The sequence below is a fragment of the Furipterus horrens genome, unplaced genomic scaffold (genome assembly GCF_987537825.1).
Source record: "Furipterus horrens unplaced genomic scaffold, mFurHor1.1.pri manual_scaffold_4, whole genome shotgun sequence".
In the NCBI taxonomy this organism is placed as follows: Eukaryota; Metazoa; Chordata; class Mammalia; order Chiroptera; family Furipteridae; genus Furipterus; species Furipterus horrens.
In genome coordinates this window covers 7,755,885-7,779,770 of record NW_028327174.1, presented here as the reverse complement: position 1 = coordinate 7,779,770, position 23,886 = coordinate 7,755,885, and the positions used below count along the sequence as shown (strand labels likewise).

The 23,886-nt window shown below is 58.5% G+C and overlaps 1 protein-coding gene across 3 annotated transcripts; it reads left to right on the top strand.

Moving 5' to 3' along the window:
- The first annotated feature begins 441 nt into the window (after positions 1-441).
- Positions 442-20,207, top strand: GGA1 (golgi associated, gamma adaptin ear containing, ARF binding protein 1). Of its 3 annotated transcripts, none has more exons than XM_090272471.1 (17): positions 442-833; positions 4,246-4,330; positions 5,489-5,564; positions 6,832-6,930; positions 7,961-8,084; positions 8,547-8,647; positions 9,332-9,412; positions 11,074-11,214; positions 11,295-11,376; positions 12,497-12,604; positions 13,298-13,450; positions 16,339-16,403; positions 16,880-16,960; positions 17,458-17,698; positions 18,615-18,784; positions 19,006-19,116; positions 19,209-20,207. In XM_090272471.1, the coding sequence occupies exons 1-17, from the start codon at positions 791-793 to the stop codon at positions 19,317-19,319; spliced, it is 1,872 nt and encodes a 623-aa protein (XP_090128597.1). In that variant the 5' UTR covers positions 442-790; the 3' UTR covers positions 19,320-20,207. The 3 variants fall into 3 exon arrangements, with proteins under 3 accessions (XP_090128597.1, XP_090128596.1, XP_090128598.1); XM_090272470.1 differs by having other exon boundaries at positions 445-833; positions 16,880-17,046; positions 17,508-17,698; XM_090272472.1 differs by lacking the exons at positions 442-833; positions 4,246-4,330 and adding an exon at positions 4,340-4,530 and having other exon boundaries at positions 16,880-17,046; positions 17,508-17,698.
- Positions 20,208-23,886: the final 3,679 nt, after the last annotated feature.

Below are 23,886 nucleotides of genomic sequence, written 5' to 3'. Positions count from 1 at the left end.
TGAGTTGCCAGTACCCCGTAGGCTTCCCCGATCACATTGTGTAATAAATATGTGTCCTTGCCTTTCCAGTGCCCGTCACAGAGCCAAGCAAATGCATTGTGCATTAAAGGGTTGCAGAATGAATGCAGATGTTGTGCGGGGTTCAGGCCCTGATATTTGTGCGACCTTAGGCGAACTATCTGGCTCACGGGTTTGTTGTAAGAAGTAAATGTATTAATGTGCAAAATGTGCTTAGAACAATGCCTGGACCGCTGTAAGTAATCGACAAACTTTTGACTCATGATTTTCACAGCCGACAACTGTCATCGCCCTTTTAAGGGACCCACCCACTTCGGCACCTAAACGGAAGTACACACTCAGGGGCCTTGGCGTGGCCTCACAGCCCCGGAAGTGACCTCAGAGCCCCTCAGAAACGCGGTGGCGGAGCGTCCTTTCGGATGTTGTCACAGGCGTGCCCGTGACGCAGACCGAGTTAGAGCGTCCCGTGGGGTTCCATGGTACCGCCCTCAGGCCCCAGTTCCTCCGCTTTCCTTCCAGTCTGAGCGCCTTGCGCAAGAAGTCCGGCGGCGGGGCCCGCCAGTGACGTAACGCCGCTTGCGGGAGGGGTTAGGAGTGCAGGTGACGCTCTAGACGAGTGCGTTCGTATCTCTATGGTACCGAGCGCTCGCGTGCGCCACTCCTGCGCGTCCGGGCGAACGTTGCCCCTTTAATCGGTGGAGGGCGGTACCGAGGAGGTCCCGCGAGAGCGGAGGGGGCGGGGGGCGGTGCCGAGGCTGGGGGCCCGTGGAGGATGGAGCCCGAGATGGAGCCGGAGACTCTGGAGGCACGAATCAGTGAGTGTCCGGGAGGGGCGCGGGCCGGGCCGGAACCGGAACCGGGGGCACGAGGCGGGCCCCTTCCCGGCGGGGGCGGGGTACGGGGCGCCCCCTCCTCACGCCCCGCCCCCGTCCCAGGAGGGGCGGTGCCCCGAGCAGGTTCCTCCGACCCTGGGATGAAGTGAGATCCTACCAGCTGGGTAACCCAACAGTCCGATCCCTGGGCGGCGACCCCCAGCGAAGAGTGAGCTGCGCGCAACTGTGCGCCCAGATGCTCCGGGACGGAGATAGCAGCCTCCGAACCCCTCAGGCCCAGATTTCTCCACCAAGGAGCGGACCCCCAAATCATTTCCTTGGGTCCCGAGAGGGTAGCAAGCGAGCTCAGGGCTGCACTTCAGACTCGGGAGAGACCCAGCTCTCTCCGGCCCGAATCCTCCACGGTCCGGCCCTGCATGTCGTGACTTTCTATCCCATCCTTGAGCTTGCAGCTACTCTCAGGTTTGCCCGTTCCCCCGCCCAAAAAGGCAGGACCCACTGATTCATCTGATACCCCAGCTCTGGCCACGCAGTAACAAACCCCCAAACCCTACAGACGTGAAAGGACCCATCTTTGACTTCAAAAGTAATTTCAACTTCTCTGTCTCTATACTCAGCCCGGCCGCTCAGACCGTGCACCGCCGCCCGGGACTCCTGTCCCAGCCCTTGCCGAACTTCCTCCAAAGGTCCCTGCGCCCCTTTCTCCGAAGGCTCAGACCCCGCTTCCCGCTTCTGAGCCCTCACACTGGCGCTGTCCACCTGAGCTCCCCGCCCCGCATTGCTGCCATCCTTGGCTCTCACAGCCCGGCGCCCAGCCTCTGCCTCAGAAAGCCGTGGCTTGCTTCTCCCTGGACTAGTGTCGGCCCCATGCCTGTGCCAGGGCCGCAGGGAGGCCTCCGGGGCTGCCTTCACTCAGCCCTTTAGCCCTGGGCATGCCGGGGAGCCGCGCGGGGTGCGCGGAGTTGAACCCTGAGGTTAGCCCCCAGACGGTGCCTGCTCTCGGTCCGGCCGGGGAGGGGGGGGGCGTGGAAAGGAGGCCCTCAGCGGCCATTAAGACTGGTTCACACGCCACAAGTGTCCAGGGCTCAGTAGCGAGGTGGGGGGATGGGCAGGGCCCTGGCTGACCGATATGACAGGCCCAAGGACTGGAGGTGTGGATGACACAAAACTGTGTCCGGTTTAGCAACAGTGGGGATTTTCTGAGAGACCAGGGAGTCTGATCTGAGAAACCACGGGGCATCAGGACACCTGGGTTTGGCCGTAGGTTGGACCCCAGCAAATTGGGACTGACGTCGTTTTTCTCCTTTTCTTTCCCTTTGCGCCCTAGCAAAATTGTAAGCTCTTCCCTTGGGGTGGTTAGAGGTAAAACGTAGCTCCTGATGCGTAAATGATGACATTGTCACCGCTGTGGAGTGACACACGGGAGTCGCCCCTGTTGCGAAACACCTCTCTCCCTCCGTCCCTCCCTCGGGGTGTTCTCCCCTGCTGCCTGCCAGGGAAGGTGCTCCCCTCCCCCACAGGCAAGTGGCCGGGGGTTGGGGCCAGGGCCACAGAAGTTGGTCAGATCTCCTCGGACCCGCGTGTCTCATGATCCCGCTGCTTCCTTACTGGCTTCCGTACTGGCTCCTGACTCAGGAGCTGTCTCTAGAACCAGCCTCTCTGTCTGCAGTCAGACTCACGTGTCTTTGACACTTGAAGGGACTTCCTGTTTTAGGGTCCCCCAGCTGGGTTCCATTGAGTGGGTAATATCCAGCCTCTTTCTCTCTAACCTCAGGCTGGGACTCCCCAGCCTCTGGCCAAGCTGAGGGGCTAGGAGGCAGAGTAGATGACCACACTTACGGGAGGGGGTGCCTCCTCCTGGCACCCTAGCTGGCCCAGCTGTACCAGGGAGTAGCCCCGTCCCCCCCGCCCCCCAGCCAACACTTTCTATACCTTCTCCCTGCTCTGGTTTTCTTTATAGCACTTCACCCCAGTATACAGTATTTCGTGTGGGTTTGTTTCTCTGAGTGGTCGGTGTGTCTGTGGCTGAGCTGTAAGCGCCAGGAGGGCAGGGGTTTTGCCTTGTTCACTGCTGTGGCTCCAGCACTCAGAATATTTATCAAATAAATATGAATGTACTGAACGGCAGCCAGGTGCTAGGCCCCCAGGGCTCCAGGCCTCCCGCCACAAAATAAGACCCCAATGGGCAGCTGTCATGCGCTGGGCCTCCAGCCTCTTTCTGTCCGCTGATCCTTCTCTGTCCGACCTCCACAGCCCTGGCTCGGTGCTCAGGCTGGGGCAGAACTGGCTGGGGCAGAGTGGAACTTGGAGGCAGGCTCTAGGGAAGTCGTGAAGAGCTATCTTTGGCTGCCCTCCCCCCAGCTTTATCCTGTGAAAAGTATTTCATCATCCCAAATCAGTCCATATTTCAATCCAGCTTTACAGATCGGGAAACAGAGGTTTGGGGACGTTCTGTGACCCACTTGGCTGTTGTTTAACCAATGTTGGAAATCAGGGAGGTAACTCTTTGGCCTTGTTTACCACCGCCTCCGTACCACTCCTGCCTGCCCACAACTGAGCCCTCATTCATTCGTTTGTTTACTGGGGAAGATGGGCATGTACACAGTGCTGGATGCGGCACAGTAGTCAGCTGGGCCCATGATGAAGGCCATGTCTGAGGGACACAGAAGAAAGAGCCGATGCAGCAATGTCAACCCGGGCAGGAGTGGGGGCTAGCAAAGACTTCCTGGAGGAGGTGATACCTAAGCCATACTCCTTACCAAGGCCTTCATGCTCTGCCCTGTACTCAGTTATCTACTTCTCACGCAGCCCTGGAGCTATGCAGAGGCATACATTCCGAGCCTGGTTAACTCCCTCAAGTCCCTGCTTATGTTGCCTCTTCCAGGCAGCCTTCCCTGACCCCAGGCTCAACTGAGTCCCCTCCTCCAGTTCCTGCGACTCCTTTGCCTCCCTCTGTCACATTGTATTGAGAGCCTAGATCCCTTGGCCCAGCTGGGCAGACCCTTGAGGGAGGAACCATGGATTTGTTTTTCTCCTTCTTCTGGCTCTCCTCTGAGCATAAATTCCATGAGACTTGTGGAGACACTGTTTCCAGGAGCAGAATCAGAGATGTAATCAGACATGGCAGACATACAGCTGTGAGGGTGGGGCAATGGGGAGTAGGGAAACAACCCCAGAATACAGTCTCTAAAAGTGGGGCCCTTTGGGGAGAAGCTGAAAGGGGAAGCTAGTGGCCGAGCTTCCTTATGTCCGTGGACTTGACTGAAGTGTCAACACTCAGGTCTTGAGACTGTGGCAGCATGCCCCCTCCTGAGCAATCCCTGCTGCTAGGGTAGGGAGTGAGAGAGGCAGGGGCTCCTTTGCTGGGTCACAGTGGCCCTCTCCCCTCCTACAGACAGAGCCACGAACCCCCTGAACAAGGAGCTGAACTGGGCCAGCATCAACGGCTTCTGCGAGCAACTCAACGAGGACTTTGAGGGGTAGGTGGCCTTCTCCCTCTTCTGCTCACACTCAGTGACACTCACAGTGTACCTGCTGTGCACACTCCAGCTGCTGGCCTCGAACAGAGACGTTCCCGTTCTCGATGTGCTCACAAATGACCGACAGTGGCGGGCACTCCGTACTGAGTGCTACTTGTGAACCACCCTCTGAGGTGCACCTCTCTGCGCCCATTTTACAGGTGAAGAAACTGAGGCTCTGGGGGCTCAGCAGTTGCCCCAGGACCTCACAGAGAGAAGATGGTAGTCCTGTGCTTGTGAAAATGCACACTTTTGGGGCTGCCCTCAGACCTGGAATAGACTGCCCAGCGGGAGATTGGGGTGGGCATGTGAGCAGGTTCCCCAGGGGGTGCTGAAGTTTGGGGAGCACAGCTCAATGTGCTTTACCTCCACTGCACCTCCCCCAGTGCGGGGACTTCACTCAGGGAGGCCGCGCAGACAGCATGACGTGTGTGCCCTAGAGTCGGGCTACCTGGGCACGACTCCCATCCTCTCTGTAAGGTGGGCAGGTAACTGAATGCCTCCGAGCTTCCACTCCTTCGGCTGCAAATTGGGACAGCGGTGCTGCCCCCCTCAAAGGGCTCTTGTGAAGCTTAGGCAGGAACCTGCTGTGAGGCACCTTGCACATCATAAGCACTCGGTCCACGTTAGCTATTACGGTCACTAGTGACGGATCTTTTATGATCTGATAGAGGAGATCACCACCTCCGCCACGAAGCTACTCTGATTTCCCCCAGCAGAATGTCCTGTCTACCTGGAATTCCCAGGGAGCTACGTCTGCCCATTTCTCCTGGTGCATTGTCGTGTTCTGCTTCCAGACTGGGCCCTTGAAGGCTGTGGCCATGTCTCTGTGCTTGTCTCTATGCTGGGCCAAGGACATGGCAGGTCATAGTTCTTAGTAAAGCTGGCCAAGGACTGAGCTCACACCTTTTGAAGATCTCAGCCTGTACTCGCTGCCTGGTCCTGCCCTGTCATGCCACAGTCTTCGGCCCCATCCTCGATCCAGAGAGGGAGCTGGGCCTTTGCACCTGCCCTTCAGAAGCCACTGAGGGCTACAGCCCCAGCAGGACAGGGAGGCTGCCTCCCCCACCGTGCCTGAGCTCTGTGGCTATTCTGGCTCTGTCTCTTCCTCTCACCCAGGCCTCCACTTGCCACTCGGCTGTTGGCCCACAAGATCCAGTCCCCGCAGGAATGGGAGGCATTCCAGGCCCTGATGGTGAGCAGAAGGTTGGCGGGGGGTGCTGGCTGGCTGCCGGCCACATGGGTAGCACCAGGGGAGGCCGACACTGAGGTTTTTGGGGTCCCATCAGACTCTTCAGAGCCCAAGGGAGTTGTGCCAAGATGGCTTAGAATGGGGGTCTGGGCCAGCCCCTGAGGGTCCCATGGCATTCATTGGGCTGGCCTCCCACCCCAGACCCTGCATAGGTAGGTCTCTTGTGGGGAGGAAGCCCCCTAGGGTCATCTGGCCCAGGGATTCCCTCCTCTAGCCGTGCCTCAGATCTCCAGGAGGGTAGTTAAACATACTGAATCGGGGTCCAACACCTGAGCTGCTGAATCAGAACTATAGAACCTGCATCTGGGAATCTGCATGTTTACAAAGCTCCCAGGTGCATTGTGGAGCCAGCCCAGCCCATCACTGGTCTCCAGACTCAGGGCAGCACTGTCCTTCCCGCAGGGGTGCAAGGAAGCACGCATGGGCTCAGGCCCGAGGTTTCGAAGCTGTGCTAATAGCAGAGCAGTACAGGGCATATTGTCTGTGGCCACATAGCAACTGACTGTATAGCCAAGCCGATTTTAGGTAATGGTAATGAACTGTTTTCCTTTTAATAGTTTTTTATCTATATATGTATATATTTAAGATTTTTATTTATTTTTAGAGAGAGGAGAAGGGGGAAGGGAGGGAGAAAGAGAGAGAGAGAAACATCAATGCGTGGCTGCCTCTTGTGTACCCCCAGCCAGGGACCTGGCCTACAACCCAGGCATGTGCCTTGACTGGGAATCGAACCAGCGACCCTTTGGTTCACAGGCTGGCACTCAATCCACTGAGCCACACCAGTCAGGGCTAATGGTTATATATTTATTTTTAACATGTTAATTTAAAAAATTTTTTTTCTCAAATACACACTAGTTCTATGATTTCACAGATATACAGCTTATGATAAGGCTAAGGTAGATGGTGCCCATTTAAGTTTAAAAAAACAATCAAAGGAATATAGTAATAAAATGATTTACAAGTGGTACTCATGCGGCTGAGTCATGGAGGGGCTACCGCAGTGCTGTGTTTTGGGCATTCCCCGGCTTCAGCCCCAAGGGGCAGTGATCAGTTTCAAGGGCCTCTGAACCTCTGAATCCTCCTGTCCTCACAAGTTCCTTGCTCCCTTACAAATACCTGTTCCTGGGCTTCTGGGCCCTCGCTGAGGTATGGGAGGGAAGCTGCCTCCGCTGATCCTCCCTGGGGTCCCCGCACCCCACCTCTCTCCCAGGTGCTGGAAACTTGCATGAAGAGCTGTGGCAAGAGATTCCATGACGAGGTGGGCAAGTTCCGCTTTCTCAATGAGCTCATCAAGGTTGTGTCTCCCAAGGTGGGTGCTCCCAGCCCAAACTCAGGCCCATACCGTCAGACGGGGTGACAGACTACACCTCTTCCGGGGCCTCCTGCTGGGGCTCCACTCCTACCACTGCCTCCGCCCCCTTTAGAAGTCTGGCCTGCCACAAACAGCTAAATCCAGGACAGCTGGTTTCTAGGACGAGTGCTTCCGCTGACAGGTGGAGGTGGGGGGCCAGCCCTGGAGCTGCTTGGAACCCAGGGAGGGACAGCTGCAGGGAGTGCATGCCGCTGCCCCAGCACGGGCTGCCCTAGCTCTGAGACCTTTCCCTGCAGACCTGGCCATGGTGCCCCACCTGGGTCTCTGGGTCTGTAGTGGGGGGGGTCTCCCTGTCCCCAACTCATAAGAATAGCCCCCTTGAGACCTTGAATGCTGAAGTCCCAAACCTGAGTGAGAGCCTGCTGGCTCCAGATGGGCCACACCCCCAGCTTGGCCCAAGGAGTCCTCCCATAGGTTGTGAACCTGTTTGGTGCCCTGTGGGTGCGGCCCCACCCCCTTTGCCCTTCCTCACTCAGACCTGCTGACCAGAGCGGCTAAATGGCCCCGCTGGCCTCCCCAGTCTCCTTCCAGAAGGCGACTGGTGTGAAAGCCAGGTCCCTCAGCCTGCTCGGCTGTGGGGGGCCGACAGGGGCCCAGGACCAAGCTTTTCCACAGCTGCCCCATCCCTGGTCAGTGCGGCGGCTCCTCTCTCCTGAGGCCCCAGTGTTAAGCCTCACATGAGTGGGCTCTGGGCTCTGCCTTAGCTGTGTCAGCTCTGCATCCTCACTGCAGTGCCACTGTTACCATCCACATTTAACAGTGGGGAAACTGAGGCACACAGTTTACGCAGCTGAAGCTAGGAGGTGAGCTCCATCTGTAACGAGGCTGCTTGGGTGGGATATGAGGGCCCTGGAGGCCAGCTTTCCGAGGTAGTTCTGGGGAAACAACCAGGTTGGGGCTAGGGTCGGGGTTCCAGCGAATGGGGTCAGCCAATGTCAAGGGTCTCCCCTCCCCTTGGTCTTTGAAGTACCTGGGCTCTCGGACATCAGAGAAGGTGAAGAACAAGATTATAGAGCTCCTCTATAGCTGGACAGTCAGCCTGCCCGAGGAAGTGAAGATTGCAGAGGCCTACCAGATGCTCAAGAAGCAGGGTGAGGCCCCAGAGCCTGGGGTGTGGCCCGCACGCGCCTCCTCCCCTCCTCCCTGAGCTGGGCTCCAACAACACCAGCTGCGGTCCAACAAACCAGACCCTTGCTTCTGGCCGAAAGGTCATGGGTCTGCCCTTGAACTTCTCAAGAACACATGGCCAGTGAGGCTTTTTTGTTGCTCTTCCTGAGGTTAGCTTGGGTGGAAAGAAGGTGGATTTGGGTCTGGCTTCTTATAAAGTGGCTCCCATGGAGTGGCCTCAAAATACGGGTGTCCGAAATCTCCCCCATACAATTCAGCATAGTAGGTCAGGAGCAGGCCCTGGCCCCCCGAAGTCCAGAGCCAGCATGCTGGGGAGAGACTGCCCTCCACCTTCCTTTCTGCACGTGCCTGGCATTGTCCCCATCTCACCCCCGCCCCTGGGCCTGGGCCCTTTTGACAGCCTTCCCACCACCCATCTACTCTAGGAATAGTGAAGTCCGACCCCAAGCTCCCGGATGACGCCATCTTTCCCGTTCCTCCTCCACGGCCCAAGAATGTGATCTTTGAAGATGAGGAGAAATCCAAGGTGAGACTGGGCGGATGAGGGCTCCAGGGCCCAGTGGGGGGTCAGGGGATTCCAGTCCCTGGCTGCCCTGCCCTTAGAGCAGAGGCTCATGATGAGCGTGGCCACTGTAGGGGGTGACAGGCCCCGTTTATTGAGCACTTCCTGCCTGCTGAGTCCCCCACCCCTACCCTGTACAGCGCTGCTGCAGGTGATAAACACAAGAGCGGGTCTCGTGCCCCTGAGGTTGGTTTGAGGGCATTTCATAGGCTGACCAGGAGTTTGCAGTGTCTTTATGTCTTTGACCCTTTGAACAGTAATTTCATTAGCTTTTTAAACATGTTTATGGGCAAGAAATTAAACAGCACAGAAAGAGGTAAGATAAAAAGTAAAAGCTCCTTTCTACCCGGTCCAGTCCCAGAGTACCCACTGTTGAGTGTTTTGTACATCCTTCCAGAAAGATTTTCTGATAGTAGTAGTAGAATGTTTTGCTCCATTTGTTGAGAACTTATTTCTGCTGGGCGCTATGGGGGAGCACTTATGTGCAAAGTCTCAGTTGTCCTGTGGACACCCCAGCAGGTGCCAGTAGATTCTCGCCATTTCAGAGAGCTTAGGTAACATATCCCACAGCCAGAGGTGGGGAGCCAGCACGTGACCCAAGGCCCAGGCCCTGCCGTCACGGTCACTCCCCTCTGCCTGTCTTCGCAGATGCTGGCCCGCCTGCTGAAGAGCTCCCACCCCGAGGACCTCCGAGCGGCCAACAAACTCATCAAGGAGATGGTGCAGGAGGTGATGATGGCTGAGCCCAGAGCCTGGGGAGGAGGCGGGATGGAGATGTGGAGCTGGAGGGGGGACTGTATGTGTGCATACGAGGATTTCTGTAGTGACCCAGCTAACGGGCTCTCACAGCAGTGAAACAGCTGACTGACTCTGGGGAACCCCAGTGGGCTGAGCCCGGACCGCCATGTGGAGGGAAGAATTTTCCTGTAGCCGAGCTCATCTGCCCTGGATGGGTGGGCTTCTGCAAAGCTGACTCTGTCTTCCATAAAAATTTTTATTTTATTTTATTTACTTTTAGAGAGAGTGGAAGGGAGGGAAAAAGAGAGGGAGAGAAACATCAATATGTGGTTGCCTCTCACACACACCCAACTGGGCACCTGACCCGCAACCCAGGCATGTGTCCTGACTGGGAATCATATCGGTGATCCCACTTTGGTTCATAGGCCGGCACTCAGTCTACTGAGCCACACCAGGCCAGGGCCACCTCCATAAAAATTAGAAATAAATTAGGCTTTACTGCATTTGGAGTGTGTGTGTGTGTGTGTGTGTGTGTGTGTGTGTGAGAGAGAGAGAGAGAGAACAATGTTTAAGAAGAAATACAGATGCTCCTTGACTTACAGTGGTGTTATGTCCCAGTAAATCCATTTTAAGTTGAAAATATTGGAAGTCAAAAATGTGTTTAATACACCTAACCTACAGAATGTTATAGCTTATCCTAGTCTAGCCTAGTCTGCCTTAAACATGCTCAGAACACTCCTTAGCCTAGAGTTAGGCAAAATCATCTGACACGGTCTGTTTTTGACTTTCATATAATTTATTACGCGTATCACTTTTGCACCATCATAACGTCAAAACCTCATAAGTTGGGGACCCTCTGTATACATATATCAGGGATGTGTGCTGAAACACTTATTGATAAAGGCAAGTCATCAAAAACGTTTGCAATCTAGAGATGCAGAGGGCAGTTCTGGGTCGGCTCTCAGAGGCCCCTCACAGGGAGGGCGATGTAGCAGACAGCACAGCACAAGCCCACCTTCCATTCCGCAAGGAGTGGTAAGACGGGGGGCACTTCGTACAGTGGCCTTTCAAGGCCACGGGTGCCCCACCATTTGCCAGGCACTAACAGACACTGAGAGGGGTGACCGCACTAGTTTCTATATGGCTTGTGGTGACCACTAAGGTCTTTCATGCTCAGGTACAGGAACCTCCTTTCCAGGAAGGAGGAGGTCAAGGTTCATGTAGAACCACAGGTGTAGGTCTGGGCCCTGGTCCTTCAGAATCACCGGGCTAGTGTGTTAAAAACCATGGACCTCCCCCGGCTGTAGTATCTGGTGTACTTACATTCAAATCAGCATCAACTTCGGGGATAATTAAAATAAATAAATAAACCATGGGCCATTTCTGGAGATTCTGGCTAAGGGCCCAGGGAATTCTTAGAGGCCCGTGCAGAGGCCTGGGTCCAGGGGTCATTGGCAGGAGGAGAGGAAATGAGCAGGGTTGGCCGAGGGCTTCTTGGCCCAACCTGTCCAATCCTAGGCACGGGGGGGCTCTTAGCAGTGTCTGCCCTCACACCTGCCGGCAGACGCTAGTAACCGAGTGGGGTGGGCAGAGCGTGGCTCGCGGCTGGGTGTGCCCCCAGCTCTCAGGGACATTTGCCCATGCCTCCACAGGACCAGAAGCGGATGGAGAAGATTTCAAAGCGTGTGAGTGCTATTGAGGAGGTGAACAACAACGTGAAACTGCTGACTGACATGGTGATGAGCCACAGCCAGGGTGGCGCCACAGCACAAAGCAGTGAGGACCTGATGAAGGTGCGTCTGTTTCCACCCTTCCCCAGCCCCCTCCAGGGCCCCTGCCAGCCCTGACCTCCCCCTTCCCCCACTGCCCCCAGGAACTGTACCAGCGCTGTGAGCGGATGCGGCCCACACTCTTCCGACTGGCCAGTGACACAGAGGACAATGACGAGGCCTTAGGTGAGCACCAGGCAGAGCTGGCCCATCCCTCTACCTCCTTCCCCCACCTCTCCCATGCCCTGCTGAGTCCCTGCAGTTGGAAGGAGCTACCGCCAGGGGGCCCCTTTCTCTAGCACTGACCTTGGTTTCTCTGAGTTGAGGAGGAAGGAAGCTGAGAGCAGGGGCTGACATGGTTGAGGGACCCTCTGGGCCAAGCTGCTTCACAGACACCTCATTTACTGCCCACAAGCTGCACCAGAGGGAAGATTGTCCCCATTTCACAGCAGAGGCTAAGGGAGGGGGTGACTTGTTCAGATCACGGAGTAGAGCAGCGGCAGAAGCCGGATGGAGCTGCAGCACTCCCTCCCTGCAGACACTGCCTCCCTGGTAAGGGCTACACACTGAGAGTGAATCCCATAGGCCTGGGGCATTCCAGAGCCTGGCCCTGCGGCTTCTGCAAGGGCCCCACATCAGGTTCTCATCCTGTTCTCTGCTACCACATCAGCAAGGCCTCTTGGGCAGCAGTCTGGGTGCCATCTCAGCCTCTCATTCAGCAGGAGCTCACTGAGCACTTCCCATGGGCCAGGGACCTGCTCCCCACCCAAGAGGCTCACTGTTCAGGTCCCCCTAAGCCTTGGCTCCCCAGGAGGTGATATTAGCAAGCACCAGACATGTTTCTAGGCTCTTGGGGACATGACAGTGATCAAAATCAACAAAAGCCATAACCTCATGGAGCTTGTAGCCTAATGAGAGGACATAGACAGTAATCCCAGGATGTGAGCAGTGGCAGTCTGCCAGGTGGTACAAGGTGACATGGAGAAAGACAAGCAGGGAGGGGGCAGCGTAGTGTAGGGCCTCTCCAAAGTGACTTCTGGGTGAACACCTGAAGGCAGGAAGGGGCGAAGCCATGCAGGGATCTGGGGGTTATCTAGACATCGGGGCTGTGAGGAGGCTTGGAGCAGGGAGCAGGCAGTGTGGAGGAAACAGTAGACAAGGGGAGACAGAGGGGTCTAAGTCTGAGTAGATGAGATGGGACACCTGCCATCCTGCCCCCTGACAAGGACTGGGATGGATGAGGGGTGCTCATCTCCCTCCAGAGGCCCCCACACTCCTTCACACTGGCCTCTCCTGCCCATTCCAGCGGAGATCCTGCAGGCCAACGACAACCTCACCCAAGTGATCAACCTGTACAAGCAGCTGGTACGGGGCGAGGAGGTCAACGGTGAGGCCACTGCCGGCTCCATCCCTGGTGAGGAGGTGGCAGGAGAGCTGGGGAGGGGCCCACCAGGCTGGAGGGGCACAGAGGGTCCCGGGTGGTGCAGCGGTCCCAGAGCTGGTAGCTGTCACTGCCAGGGACACCCGGGCCCTTTAAGATGGAAGGCCCTCAGGGAGAGAGTCTGTGCCAAGCCTGCAGCTGCGGGGGGCGAAGTCTGGATGTGGGACAGAGGGGAGCCAAGGACAGGCAGCAGAAGGGAGGCCTTTCATTGGACAGCCCCGCACCTGTTGTGCAGGGATCGATGACACCCCCAGGCTTAGTTTAATTATCAGAAGGTGGGAGGGAGGGTTTGACACATAAGCGTTCAGGCTCAGTTTTAATAAGGGTAAAATGACAGCTCGGGGAACCCCAGAAGAGGTTAGAATCTGCCTTTGGGGCAGGGGTGGGGGTGGGGCGCTCCACAGGAGCAGCAGTTTAAGCAGGGCATAGAGGACGGGAGGCAATTCCCCAAGTAGAAGAAGTCCATTCCAGACGGAAGGAATGGCATGTGCTAAAGAAGGGGCTTGGTGGACAGATTTAGGGGCAAGGACTGTGTGGCCAGGGAGGGGGAAACAGGAGAGTTGTCAGGGGTCAGGGGACAGTTTGCTGCCCCTCAACTCCCAAGGACTCTGAGAACCTGAGTGTCCTCCCCACTAAGCCTTGCCTGACATTCCTGTTCCACCCCAGGCAGCACTTCCGCCCTGCTGGACCTCTCAGGCCTGGATCTGCCTCCTGTGGGCGCTACCCCCCCAGCCGCGCCCACCTGCCCTGGCGACCAGGCCGGCCCTGAGCAGCCCAGCGCCTCCGTCTCCCTGCTGGATGATGAGCTCATGTCTCTGGGTGAGGATGGGGCCGGGCCCTGAGCAGGGCGGGCTCAGCTGCAGGTGGGGGTGACGCCCAGGGCTCGCTGGCTGCTCGCAGACCCTGCTCAGGTCAGCGTGTTGCCGCTCCTCCCGTGAGTGCTCTGGAGCGCGAGGGATGGACTTGAGGCCCCTTTGACAGCCGAGGAAGCTGGGGGTCAAGGAAATCGAGGTGCTTGCGCAAGGTCAGGCAGTCAGAGGTTGAGACTAGCCAGCCCTGAACCTGATACGCCAGCAGCGCCCAGACTCCGACGGAAAACACACTTAGAGATTTCCCTGCGGCAGGTTAGAGCCTGGACCTGGGTGCTCCCGGGCAAAAGTTGAGCGGCTTCCCCACCCCCTGAGAGGAAGAGAGCGAGAACGCCACCCCGCGGGGCCCCGACGCTCCGGGAAGCTTGCGCCGGAGCACACCACGCTCCAGCTCCGTAACCCAAGCTGGGCCTGGGCCAGGCCTGTGCCGCGGCCGCGTGGGGCCAGGGCTCCGGAGCCCGCCGGGGGACCAGGCTCAGCCCTGGGGAAGACGCAGAAGGCACCCAGCCAGCCACGCGGCTGGGGGTTTCCAGCTTTTGGAGCTTACAAGTAGGAGAGTATAGTAGCAGCTTTTTCTTAATACCCTGAAGACATAAAAATAGAGCAGTGGTCAGCATCTGTCAAAGGGATCTTGAAGGATGTGTAGGGAAGCTAACGTGGAAGCCCCGTCACACCGCGTTCTCCTGAGCCACGTCCGCAGTGAAAACCAGCCCCGACGGACCCGCAGAAGCCACGGATGTGGGGGTCCCGGTGCTCACAGGGCGCCGCTCTGACCACAGCTGCTGCGCTGCTTTGTGCTAGACCACGCCCCCTGCCCCGTCGCACGTGATGGGTGCTGCCAGCGTCCCGTTTGACAGATGCCAGAGCAGGGCTTGGGAAGGCTGGGTGACCTGCCCGAGGGGCGCACCAGGGTTTGGACCAGGCGTTCCGACCCTGAAGCCTCACGCGGAGCCTGTCCACAGCTCTGCCTCAGCTCCCCGCCAGTAAAGGGGCGTCAGTGAGGGCTGGGAGCGAAGAGAGACGAGCGGGTAGTGGACCAGGCTCAGTGCTGCTCTGCGGGTCCCTCAGCCAGCGCCCTCCTAGGGGGCTCCGCGCACGGGGTCGCCTGTGAGTCCCACCCACGGCCCCGCCTCACTCAAAGCCAGGGCCCATGCAGGCAGAGGGGCCCCGCCCCTGCTTTACAGACAGGTGGGGGGTGGCCATGACAAGAAAGTGCACAGCGTCCGTCTGTCTCCCCTCGCAGAGCCAGGGCTGGGCAGAGCCAGGGCTGGGCGGCAGCTACCCAGCTGGGCGTTTGTCGGGTGTGGCCTGCCCACGTGAGTGGCTGTGGCCCAGCCACCTCCTCACAGAAGGTGGTGTGCTATGCACTTCCTGTCCCCGCGTTGCTTCAGCAGAGGCTGAGCCTCCAGCTTCCTCTGGTGGTTTCTTCTCAAAGGCAAAGAAAATGTGGGAACAGGAACCAGAAGGGCCAGGGCAGCACCCCCCCCCCCCAGCTCTGTGGAGGGGAGGAAGCCTTGGGACCCCAAAGGGGGCTTTTCCTAGGCGGCCCTCCCCTCTGCGGCAGGAAGGGTGAGGGGTGGGGGCAGGGGGGCAAGAGGACTTCCTGTCTGTCAGAGAGGGCGCGCCAGCACTGCTCCCCGCACTGTTCGGGCACTTCACCCGGCCTGGTGACTTATTACAACAGTCCTCTGATGTGGGTGCTGCTGCTGTCGTCATCTTACAGATGGGCCACAGTGGGGCTGTCGCCAAGGGGAGTCACCCAGCTAGTGGCAGAGCTGTCTTCAAACTCCAGCCATGAGGCCATGCTCTGTCCAAGTCCAGGCTCTGCCACTTTCCAGCTCTGTGACCTTGACAGGTTATTTAACCCCTCTGAGTGTCTCTTTACTCATCTCTGAAAGAGGAACAAGCGAGGCCCAGGTCTGGGGTGTCTGGCACGTCAGGGGGTGTAAGGAGTGTTGGCAGCTACCACCTGTATCCCTGGTGTCAGCGTGGTCTGTCCGGAGGGAGAGACCAGTAGGCACTGCTCTCTGTGCCTTGCCTTTGCCTTTCACGCAACACTTTAGGCTGGACTTATTCAAGGTTTGCTAGAAGCAGGATAACTTGTCTTCTCTAGGTAAAAACTTGGCTGGGGTTGTGCTTCAGGACAAGCGGAGGTCAGACTGGTTGGTGCCCTACTGCTTTCTGCCCATCAGCAGCTTCCAAAGGGCTCACAGCTCTCTCTGGCACCGGTGAGCCAGCCTTGGCACATGCCAGAGTGGATGGGGCCTCACGGTCTGCCCCAGTCCACCCTGCATCGTGCACGTGGGGCCACCACAGCCCAGCCAGCACCTTGCCTCTGGCTGCTCCGATTCTGGGCCAGCCCTGAGCCCAGGGCCCCATTCACTGTACACAGTGCCCTTCTGACACTCAGAGGGCGACCCTCTGGTCAGTCATTGGCTGGCAGGATGCTGACCCCCCCCCCCACCTGGATCTGTGAGGTTAGGAACCTCACTTGGTGTCCCCCGCTCCCTCACACCCTTCCCCCAGCAGCTTCCAGCTGATGAACAAAAATGAAAGTCCTCACATCTGTAGTTGCGTTGGCCTCTGAGCAGCAGGAGAGGAAGCAAGTGTGAGCCTAGAGAATGGGCTGTCAGGATTTTTGCTTTCTAATTCTGCTCTGGCTGGTTCCCTCTGGAAGTGCTGAAGTGGGGGGTGGGGTTCCCCTTTGAGCCGAGTCTCTCAGAGGAAGGGGTGCAGGACGGGTAGGAGCCAGGGACCCCAAGCCAGCACACAGTACCTCAGCTCTCTCGCCTCTGCTCCAGGATCCAGCTCCTTTACCTCTGTCTTGCTTCCCCGCAGGCCTAAGTGACCCCACACCCCCTCCGGGCCCAAGCTGGGATGGCACTGGATGGAACAGCTTCCAGGTAGGAGGGCCAGGAGCTGGCCTGACCCATTCCGGCGGCAGAGCCCAGAACAGGCAGCCTGAGGGAGCAATGAGGAGAGATGAGCGGAATGGCCTGGGGCAGGGGGCGGCCCAGAGGGCTAAGGCACCCATCCCAGGGTGGAGAAAGGCAAGTGTTCCTCTTACCTCCGGGCGCATCTTCCTGCCAGCTGAGACCTCCCTTGGGTTGAGATGGGGGCTCCTCGTTCCTTTTCTCCTAAGGATGACTTCAGGGTCCCTGGAATATGACGGTTTCTAGAGTAGAACCCCAGACCAACCTGACCCGCCAATGGCCCTGGAATAAGAGGGGTCAGGCCTGGCAAGAATGTGGTCCCCATCCCTGCTGCTTGTCCCCAGAAGCCACCTGCACGGAGGGGAAGGGGCCCCCTTTTCAGCACAGGACAAAGGACATCCTTTCAGCACCGCCTCACCCACCTGCACCCTTTGTATACCCAACAGTCATCTGACAGCACAGAACCCTCAGCCCCTGCTCCGGGACCCAGCGTGGACACTTGGTCCCCAGTAAAGACATCCCTGCCGGTGAGCAGTGGTCTGGATGACCTGGACCTCCTGGGAAAGACCCTGCTGCAGCAGTCGCTGCCCCCGGAGTCCCAACAAGTGCGGTGGTGAGGGCACACCTGGCTGGCATGGGGGGCGCCCTCCCTGTCCCCGCAGCCGTAGGCTTTCCCTGGCCCGGACCCAGCGCTGGGTCGTTCCTGTGAGCGGTGGCTGCAGAGCACACCTGTGCCAAGCACTGCCCTGGGCTAGAGGGAGGCACAGGGCCCGGCCCCCAGAGCACAGTGCGTGAGAGAAAGGGGACCTGCGCCCCACTCCCATGCCCTCCCCCAGGCGTCCTGGCACCTGAGAAGGGTGGAAGGCCCAGAAGGCCAGCAGTGGGGGGGACACAGAGCCCAAATGGGCGCAGAGACCGGGGGAAGGAGGCAAAGAGCTGCTCATTTCAAGGTGAGGAAACCAGGGCCAGAGAGACAGGGAGGTGTCAGGGACAGTCAGGAAGCCTAGCCTTTCCTGTGCCCCAGATGTCTTGGCCACCGAGGAGTCACCTGTCAATGCACTGTCCCCCAATAAGGGAGAAGCAGCAGCCAGCCCCCCGGCTCACGCTCCGGGACCTGCAGAATAAAAGCAGCTGCAGCCCGCCCAGCTCCAGTGCCACCAGCCTCCACAACGTGTCCCCCGAGCCCTCTGGGCCCCCGCAGCAGCCCGCACAGACTGAGCTCTCGCTGGCCAACATCACTGTGCCCCTGGAGTCCATCAAACCCAGTGAGTAGGGCGGGGGCACGAGTGGGTACAGGCTGGGCTGGGTCAGCTCACTGCGCAGCAGCACCACCTAGCTCCTCGTCCCTTCAGGAGCTCTTCCTGGGGGAGCAGGTGGGAAAGTGGGGCTTTCTTCCTGGCCCTGCCACTGCCTGACTCGGTGGGGAGCTCTGGGCAAGACCCTTCCCCTCCCCGCACTCAGTTTCCCCATCTATCCCAGAGTGGCTGCAAAACTGCTGTAGAAACTCCAGGGTTACACAGGCAAGAGGTCTTGCCGATGGCCCCTGGCCCCTCCCCCCCTGGGGGTGCAGGGCCAGGACACAGATTTAGGGCCTCTCCAAGATCACAAAACCAAACCAGGATAAAGATCCAGGTCTACATCTGGGCTTCAGCCACCCAGGAGCAGTAGGGAAGCCCCGGCAGCACCAGGCCCTGCACGGACAGGCCCGTCTTCTCAGCCTCATCCACCTGGGGAGCTGGCTGGGACCAGGGGCATCATACCCTCTGTGTTCCCGCCAGGCGTAGGGAGTGGTGTCCCTATCTTACCAGGAAGGTGGCCCTGAGAAGCAGAGTGACTGGCCCAGGGTCACCAAGTAAGAACGGGACCCCAACTTACCCACAGTCCCGCACTGAAGCACGCCAGGAAGCAGCGCGTGTGTGGCTCTGGCAGAGCCCCACATGGGGCTCAGGTCCTGGCTGGGGGTCCTGCCTCCGCCATCACACTTCAGGGTCACTGGCCCCGCCTGGGCGCCTGTATATACGCCTGGGAGCACTGCTGCCCAGGGCCGAGGCAAGGACCCGTTTCTGGGTCTGTCCTTTCGTTCCCAGCCGAGCGGCAAGCACCTGATGTGAACCGGGTGCGGGGCTGGTTAGGTGTGCGGGGCTGGGGCTGGCCCACCAAGCCTCCCCTCCTCCCCTCCAGGCAGCATCTTGCCGGTGACCGTGTACGACCAGCACGGCTTCCGTGTCCTGTTCCACTTCGCCCGCGACCCGCTGCCCGGGCGCTCCGACGTGCTGGTCGTGGTGGTTTCCATGCTGAGCACCGCGCCCCAGCCCATCCGCAACATCGTCTTCCAGTCAGCTGTCCCCAAGGTGACATGGTCATGCCTTGCTCTTCTCAAGGCTGGGTGACTCGGGGACGGATTGGGGGCCAGCTGGGAGCAGGGTCTCTCTCTCCCTGGGGGACATAGGGAGCAGAGGGACAGAGCCCCAGGATCCCAGAAGAGGAGCTGGCGGGCGGGCTGGGCCTGGTTCCTCAGGGGATGGGGAAGGGAAGCCAGGGCTAGCCGGGCCCCCTGCCTTCCTGTCCGCAGGTCATGAAAGTGAAGCTGCAACCACCCTCAGGCACAGAGCTGCCCGCGTTCAACCCCATCGTCCACCCGTCAGCCATCACGCAGGTCCTACTCCTCGCCAATCCCCAGAAGGTGAGGGGCCCCGCCATGACAGGGCACTGCTGTGGGGTGGGGGCAGCCTCTTCTCTACCTCTGACCCTCTGACTTCACCGTCTCTGCCCCAGGAGAAGGTTCGCCTTCGCTACAAGCTCCTCTTCACCATGGGCGACCAGACCTACAACGAGATGGGGGATGTGGACCAGTTCCCCCCACCCGAGACCTGGGGGAGCCTCTAGAACAAAGAGGGGAGGGGAGAGGAGGAGAGGACAACAGGACCGGACACTGGTTAGCCCGGGTAGGAGGCTATGGTGGCCCAGGATGCCCTTTGTCCCCGCGGCCATATCCCCTGTGCCTGGTGCTTCTCCCCTCACCCCTGTGGCCCCCTCCTTCTTTAACCCCTCCCCTGCTGAGCCAAACCCAGCAGGAGGCTGGGCCTGGGTTTGCACTACGGGGGACGTCACCACAGGTGGGAGCCTGGGGCCGGGAAGGGCTGCATGGCCCTGGAAGGACTTGGGGTCATTGGAAGAAGTATGGCTGCCAGGCGAGGGCCAGGACCTCAGGCCCAGCCCCAACCCCAGCCTGGGGTGGGGTTGTCCCCGCCTGTCTCTTATGCCTTATGGGAAGGCCCAGCCATAACTTGGGGCCATGCTGGAGCCAGGGACCAGCTCAGGCCTCCTCTGCAGGAACTGGGTGACTGTGGGGGTGATGCCTGCACCCCCAGATGTTTGCACTCTCTGGTGTGTGGTTTGACTCTCAGCTTTTCTTTCTGATTGACCCTGGGGTTGCCGTCTCAGGGGCCCAGTTGGGGGAGCCCCACCTGTCCTCCTGGGGTCTCCTTCCACCCATCTGGCCCCTTTGCTCTCAGGCCTCCTGAGGAGCTGGGGGGCTGTGTGACTGCTGGCCAAGGGCAATGTCCGCAGCAGGGGCCCCAGCTGGGGGCTGCAGGCCTCTGGCCAGGGGAGGTCCTGCACTGGTGTTCTCAGTGTCTCCTAGTCCATTGGCCTCTGCCGGGCCTCCTTTGGGCATCTCACCTCTGTCCATCCATCTGTCCATGGGCAGAAGTGGGGTCAGTGTGTGAGTGAGAGCAGGAATATTTATGGAAATAAAATGTCCTTTTTCCTGGACCGGCTGCTCTCATGGCCCTTCTGAAGTGGAGGGAGAAAGGAGGTGTCCAGGAGTGGGAGGCCCCGGGGCTCCCCTGCAGACCTTGCTGCCTCTGTCTTTGGAGATCAGGCATGGTTCCTCTCCCCAGCACCCCTGAGCCCTGCACAGGAAGAGGCCCTGTGTGGGGGCCTGTGGCCAGTGCTGAGTCACCGGAGCGCTCAGAGCTGCGGCGGGCCCAGAGCCATCCCAGCTGGAAGTGAGCAGCGGCCTGCTCCGGGCCTGCCGGGAGCCCTGGCTGCTCCCAACTTCCTCCTGCTGTGCTCAGCCCTCACAACAACTGGGCTGCAGCACCCCACCCTGGGGGTCTATGCCTCAGCTTCTCCCTTTCCCCAGAGGCTGCTCCCAGGGAGCAGGGTGCCAATTGCAGCTTGTTTCTGGAGAGGCCGGAGGACCCTGCACTGCACCCCTGGCACTCCCAGCTGCAGCCCCCTGGTGTTATCAGTGTTTTCTCTTAACTGGGGGGCTGGGGTTCAGGCCCAGGGAGTGGCTTAGAGGTTCGGCAGCTGAGAGAGCCAACCAGTGCTGAGCTGAGCCCAGGGGCATTAGTACAGGGATCTGCCCGAGGGTGTGGCGCCAGCCCTCCGTGCTGTTCTGCAGGAGAGGGCTCCTGCTCAGATAAGTCGGGACAGCTGCCGTCATTTCTGCTCCCTAGCAGGCGATGGGAAGTCCTGCAACTAAGAAACAGGTTTCACTTTGTCTAACCTATTGGTCCCTGGTCTGCACTTTGCCGCAGAGTCCCTTTTCTCAGATACTATTGAGATGTGCTGGGGGACAGCCCAGCCTGCAGGTCTCCCCAGAGCCCAGCCCATCCGACTCCCAAGCTTCCATTCGGCAAATGAGGGGTGCTTCCTTGCGCCAGGCCACACTGGAGGGCAGGGGTAAAGCTTCTCCATGTTACTGTGCTGCCAAGGGGACAAGAGTGGCACTTCCAGCTCCTCACCAGCTGAACCCCTGGACACTGCCCTCCCAGCTCCTGTCCCCTCACTCCAGGCAGAACTGAACACTTGTGATGTCTCCAAGAGACAGTGTAGTTGGAAGGTTCTTCCTTTTAAATGAAACAACCCTATTCCCCATAAAGTACCCCTGGGGTCCCAGAAGCACCATCTGGAGCAGTCACATGCTGGCCACCGAAGGGCTGCGGGGTGGTGTGGGGATGTGTGTGAGTGGCTGCCCACTAGGAGTCGGACTGTTTCCGGTGGGGTCCCTGGCTTGCTGTGTAACTTTGAGCAAGGTCCTTCCTTTTCTGGCCTTTAGGTTCATTGCTTGAAAAGGTGGGAGGGATCCCATGAGCTGCAAGGATCCTCTGAAGACTAGGCAAAAGGGTCCCCCAGGCGGTCAGCTTGGAGTGACCAGATGTCACAGGGACAGGGAGATCCCTTTGGTCTTTCAGACCTCTTGTCTTCCCTTGTTCTTAGTCTGTACCTCCAGGTGTCCCTGCTGCAGGTGCCTCTTGAGCAGCCTCTGTGGCAGGCATGGCCCTGTCCTCAGAGAGCTCACAGCCTGGCATGGAACCTGTGAGCCAGGAGCTCAGCATGACACACTGACAGCTGGCGGGGAGGGGGCATTAGGTGCCCAGCGAGGCCTGCATCTGTGAGGGGCTGCGTCGGGGCTGGGTCTGGTCCAAGGAGGAGACCCTTGGCTTCCCCCTGGAGGAGTCATTCCCCAAATAGTGTGTGTCAATGCAGACAGGAGGTCCAGAGCCTCTGGAGTCCATGGGCGGGAATGGGGGGCACAGGGAAGGGGTGTGCTCTGCCTCTCGAAGGGCAACCCCCCACCACTACCCCAGAAGCACTGGGACTTCCCAGAGCTTGAAGCCACACTTCCACTTACTATTTGTGCGGCCCGAGACAGCCGCCTGTTTTTTGGTTTTTTTTTTTTTTTTTTAGCAACCGCAGCACACTGCTCGTCTGTTCATGGCAAGCCAAGAGAAACAGGCCACTGCTTGCCTGGGGAGCCTGTCCTCCTGTCCTCTTGATGCCCCTGCCCCCAGTCTCTGTGGGCCTCTTGGCTAGGGCACAGGCACAGCCAGGCAGGTGCCAGGAGCCAGCCCTGGGCCTGACAGTGTACTGGACCTGCTGCATCCAACTTCTCCCTTAATGCTCGCAACTGCCCTGTGGAAGGGGAACCTGAGGCTCAGGGAGTGAGGGAGTGTATTGAATATAAAGGCCACTTATTGTCATGTATTTTAGCACATCCTCCAGTGACATTGGTATTGTCCCCATTTTAGGGCCCAAACAGTTGCCACCAGCCTCTTGAGCTTACTCACGCGTGTATATGCGTGAACACACACACACTGAGCCCTCTGTTGGCTGCCGCGCTCTGCCACTGGGGTTAAGGGCACAGGTCCTTTAGGGCCATGAAGATTGTGCCTCAGCCCCACCGCAGGGTTTCCCGGGAAGGACTTTTGACTTGAATAGGAGGCAAGGAAGTCTTCAGGGCCCCAGAAATCACACTGCACACTGGCAGGCCACAAACAAGCAACATGTCAAAGTGTCTAAAAAGGGATATTCTTGCTCAGCCCTGAGGCCCCACAGCTGACCCCTGCTACCACGGCTTGACCCCCAGCCACTGGCCTCCCTGCCACATCCTGCTACAGCCTCACCAGCAGACACTTAGCAGACTGTCAGGATTTCTCAGACAACCTGTACTGAGGCCTCTGGACTCCTCGGCAGCCACGGGGGATGTAGGCGGTGGCAGGGACCAGCATTCCTGGGTCTCCAGGCAGTGCCCTCGGGCACAGCAAGAGAGCACATGGGGGCTTCAGAGATCTGCTTTCTAACTTGGCCTTGACCACTTAGGCAGCTAGGAACCCTGGGCCAGGAACCTCAGTCTGTTCACCTGTTAAATAGAAACAACAATACCAACCTGGCTGGAGGATGTGCTAAATAAAGCACCTGACACTCCGTGCCATTGTCCCAAGGCAGCAGGACACATCTAGAGGGCAGCTGAGGCAGGAATGGGGGTAAAGGGTTTTTGCATTCCTGACTTTGCAGGCTGAATAAGAAACAGGGCCAGGCACTGTTCTTAGTATTTTACATATTAACTCATTCAACCCTCACAACAGGTAGATGCTATTATTAGTCCCACTTCCCCAAAGAGGACACTGAGGCTCAGAGAGGTAAACTGCCTCACCCAAGGTCACCCTGCTAGTGAGAGGCTGAGGCTGGCAAGCTGGCTCCATCCACACCCTTCAGCTCCGTGCTTGCTGTCTTCGGGGCTAGAAATAAGTGTGCATTGATCTTTACTTGTGATTCAAGTGAGCTGCGTTTTTTGAGCTCCTGTGACAGTGGCACATTGCTAGGCCCCAGAGGCTTCGGCATGAGTCACACAGGACCCAGGCCCTCCTTAAGAGGGGACCCAGCAAGGTCAACAAGCCTTTGCAGTGCAGTGTGAAATGCCTTGTGATTGAAATAGGGTTGACAGGTGGCTTCTGAGGTCCCCCTTCTGTGTTTGCTATTCTAACACTACAATCTTAATGTCCACTGATAGAAACTTGTAAGTCCAAAAATCTCAGGTTACAATATCTTTTGAAGGAACAGCTTATGATCCAACCTTTGGGGCTTCCAGCCTTTTATGATTCAACATTGAAGTGTGCTTGAGCTTAACTACAGTCTAATATGTACCCCCCGCCTACCCAGG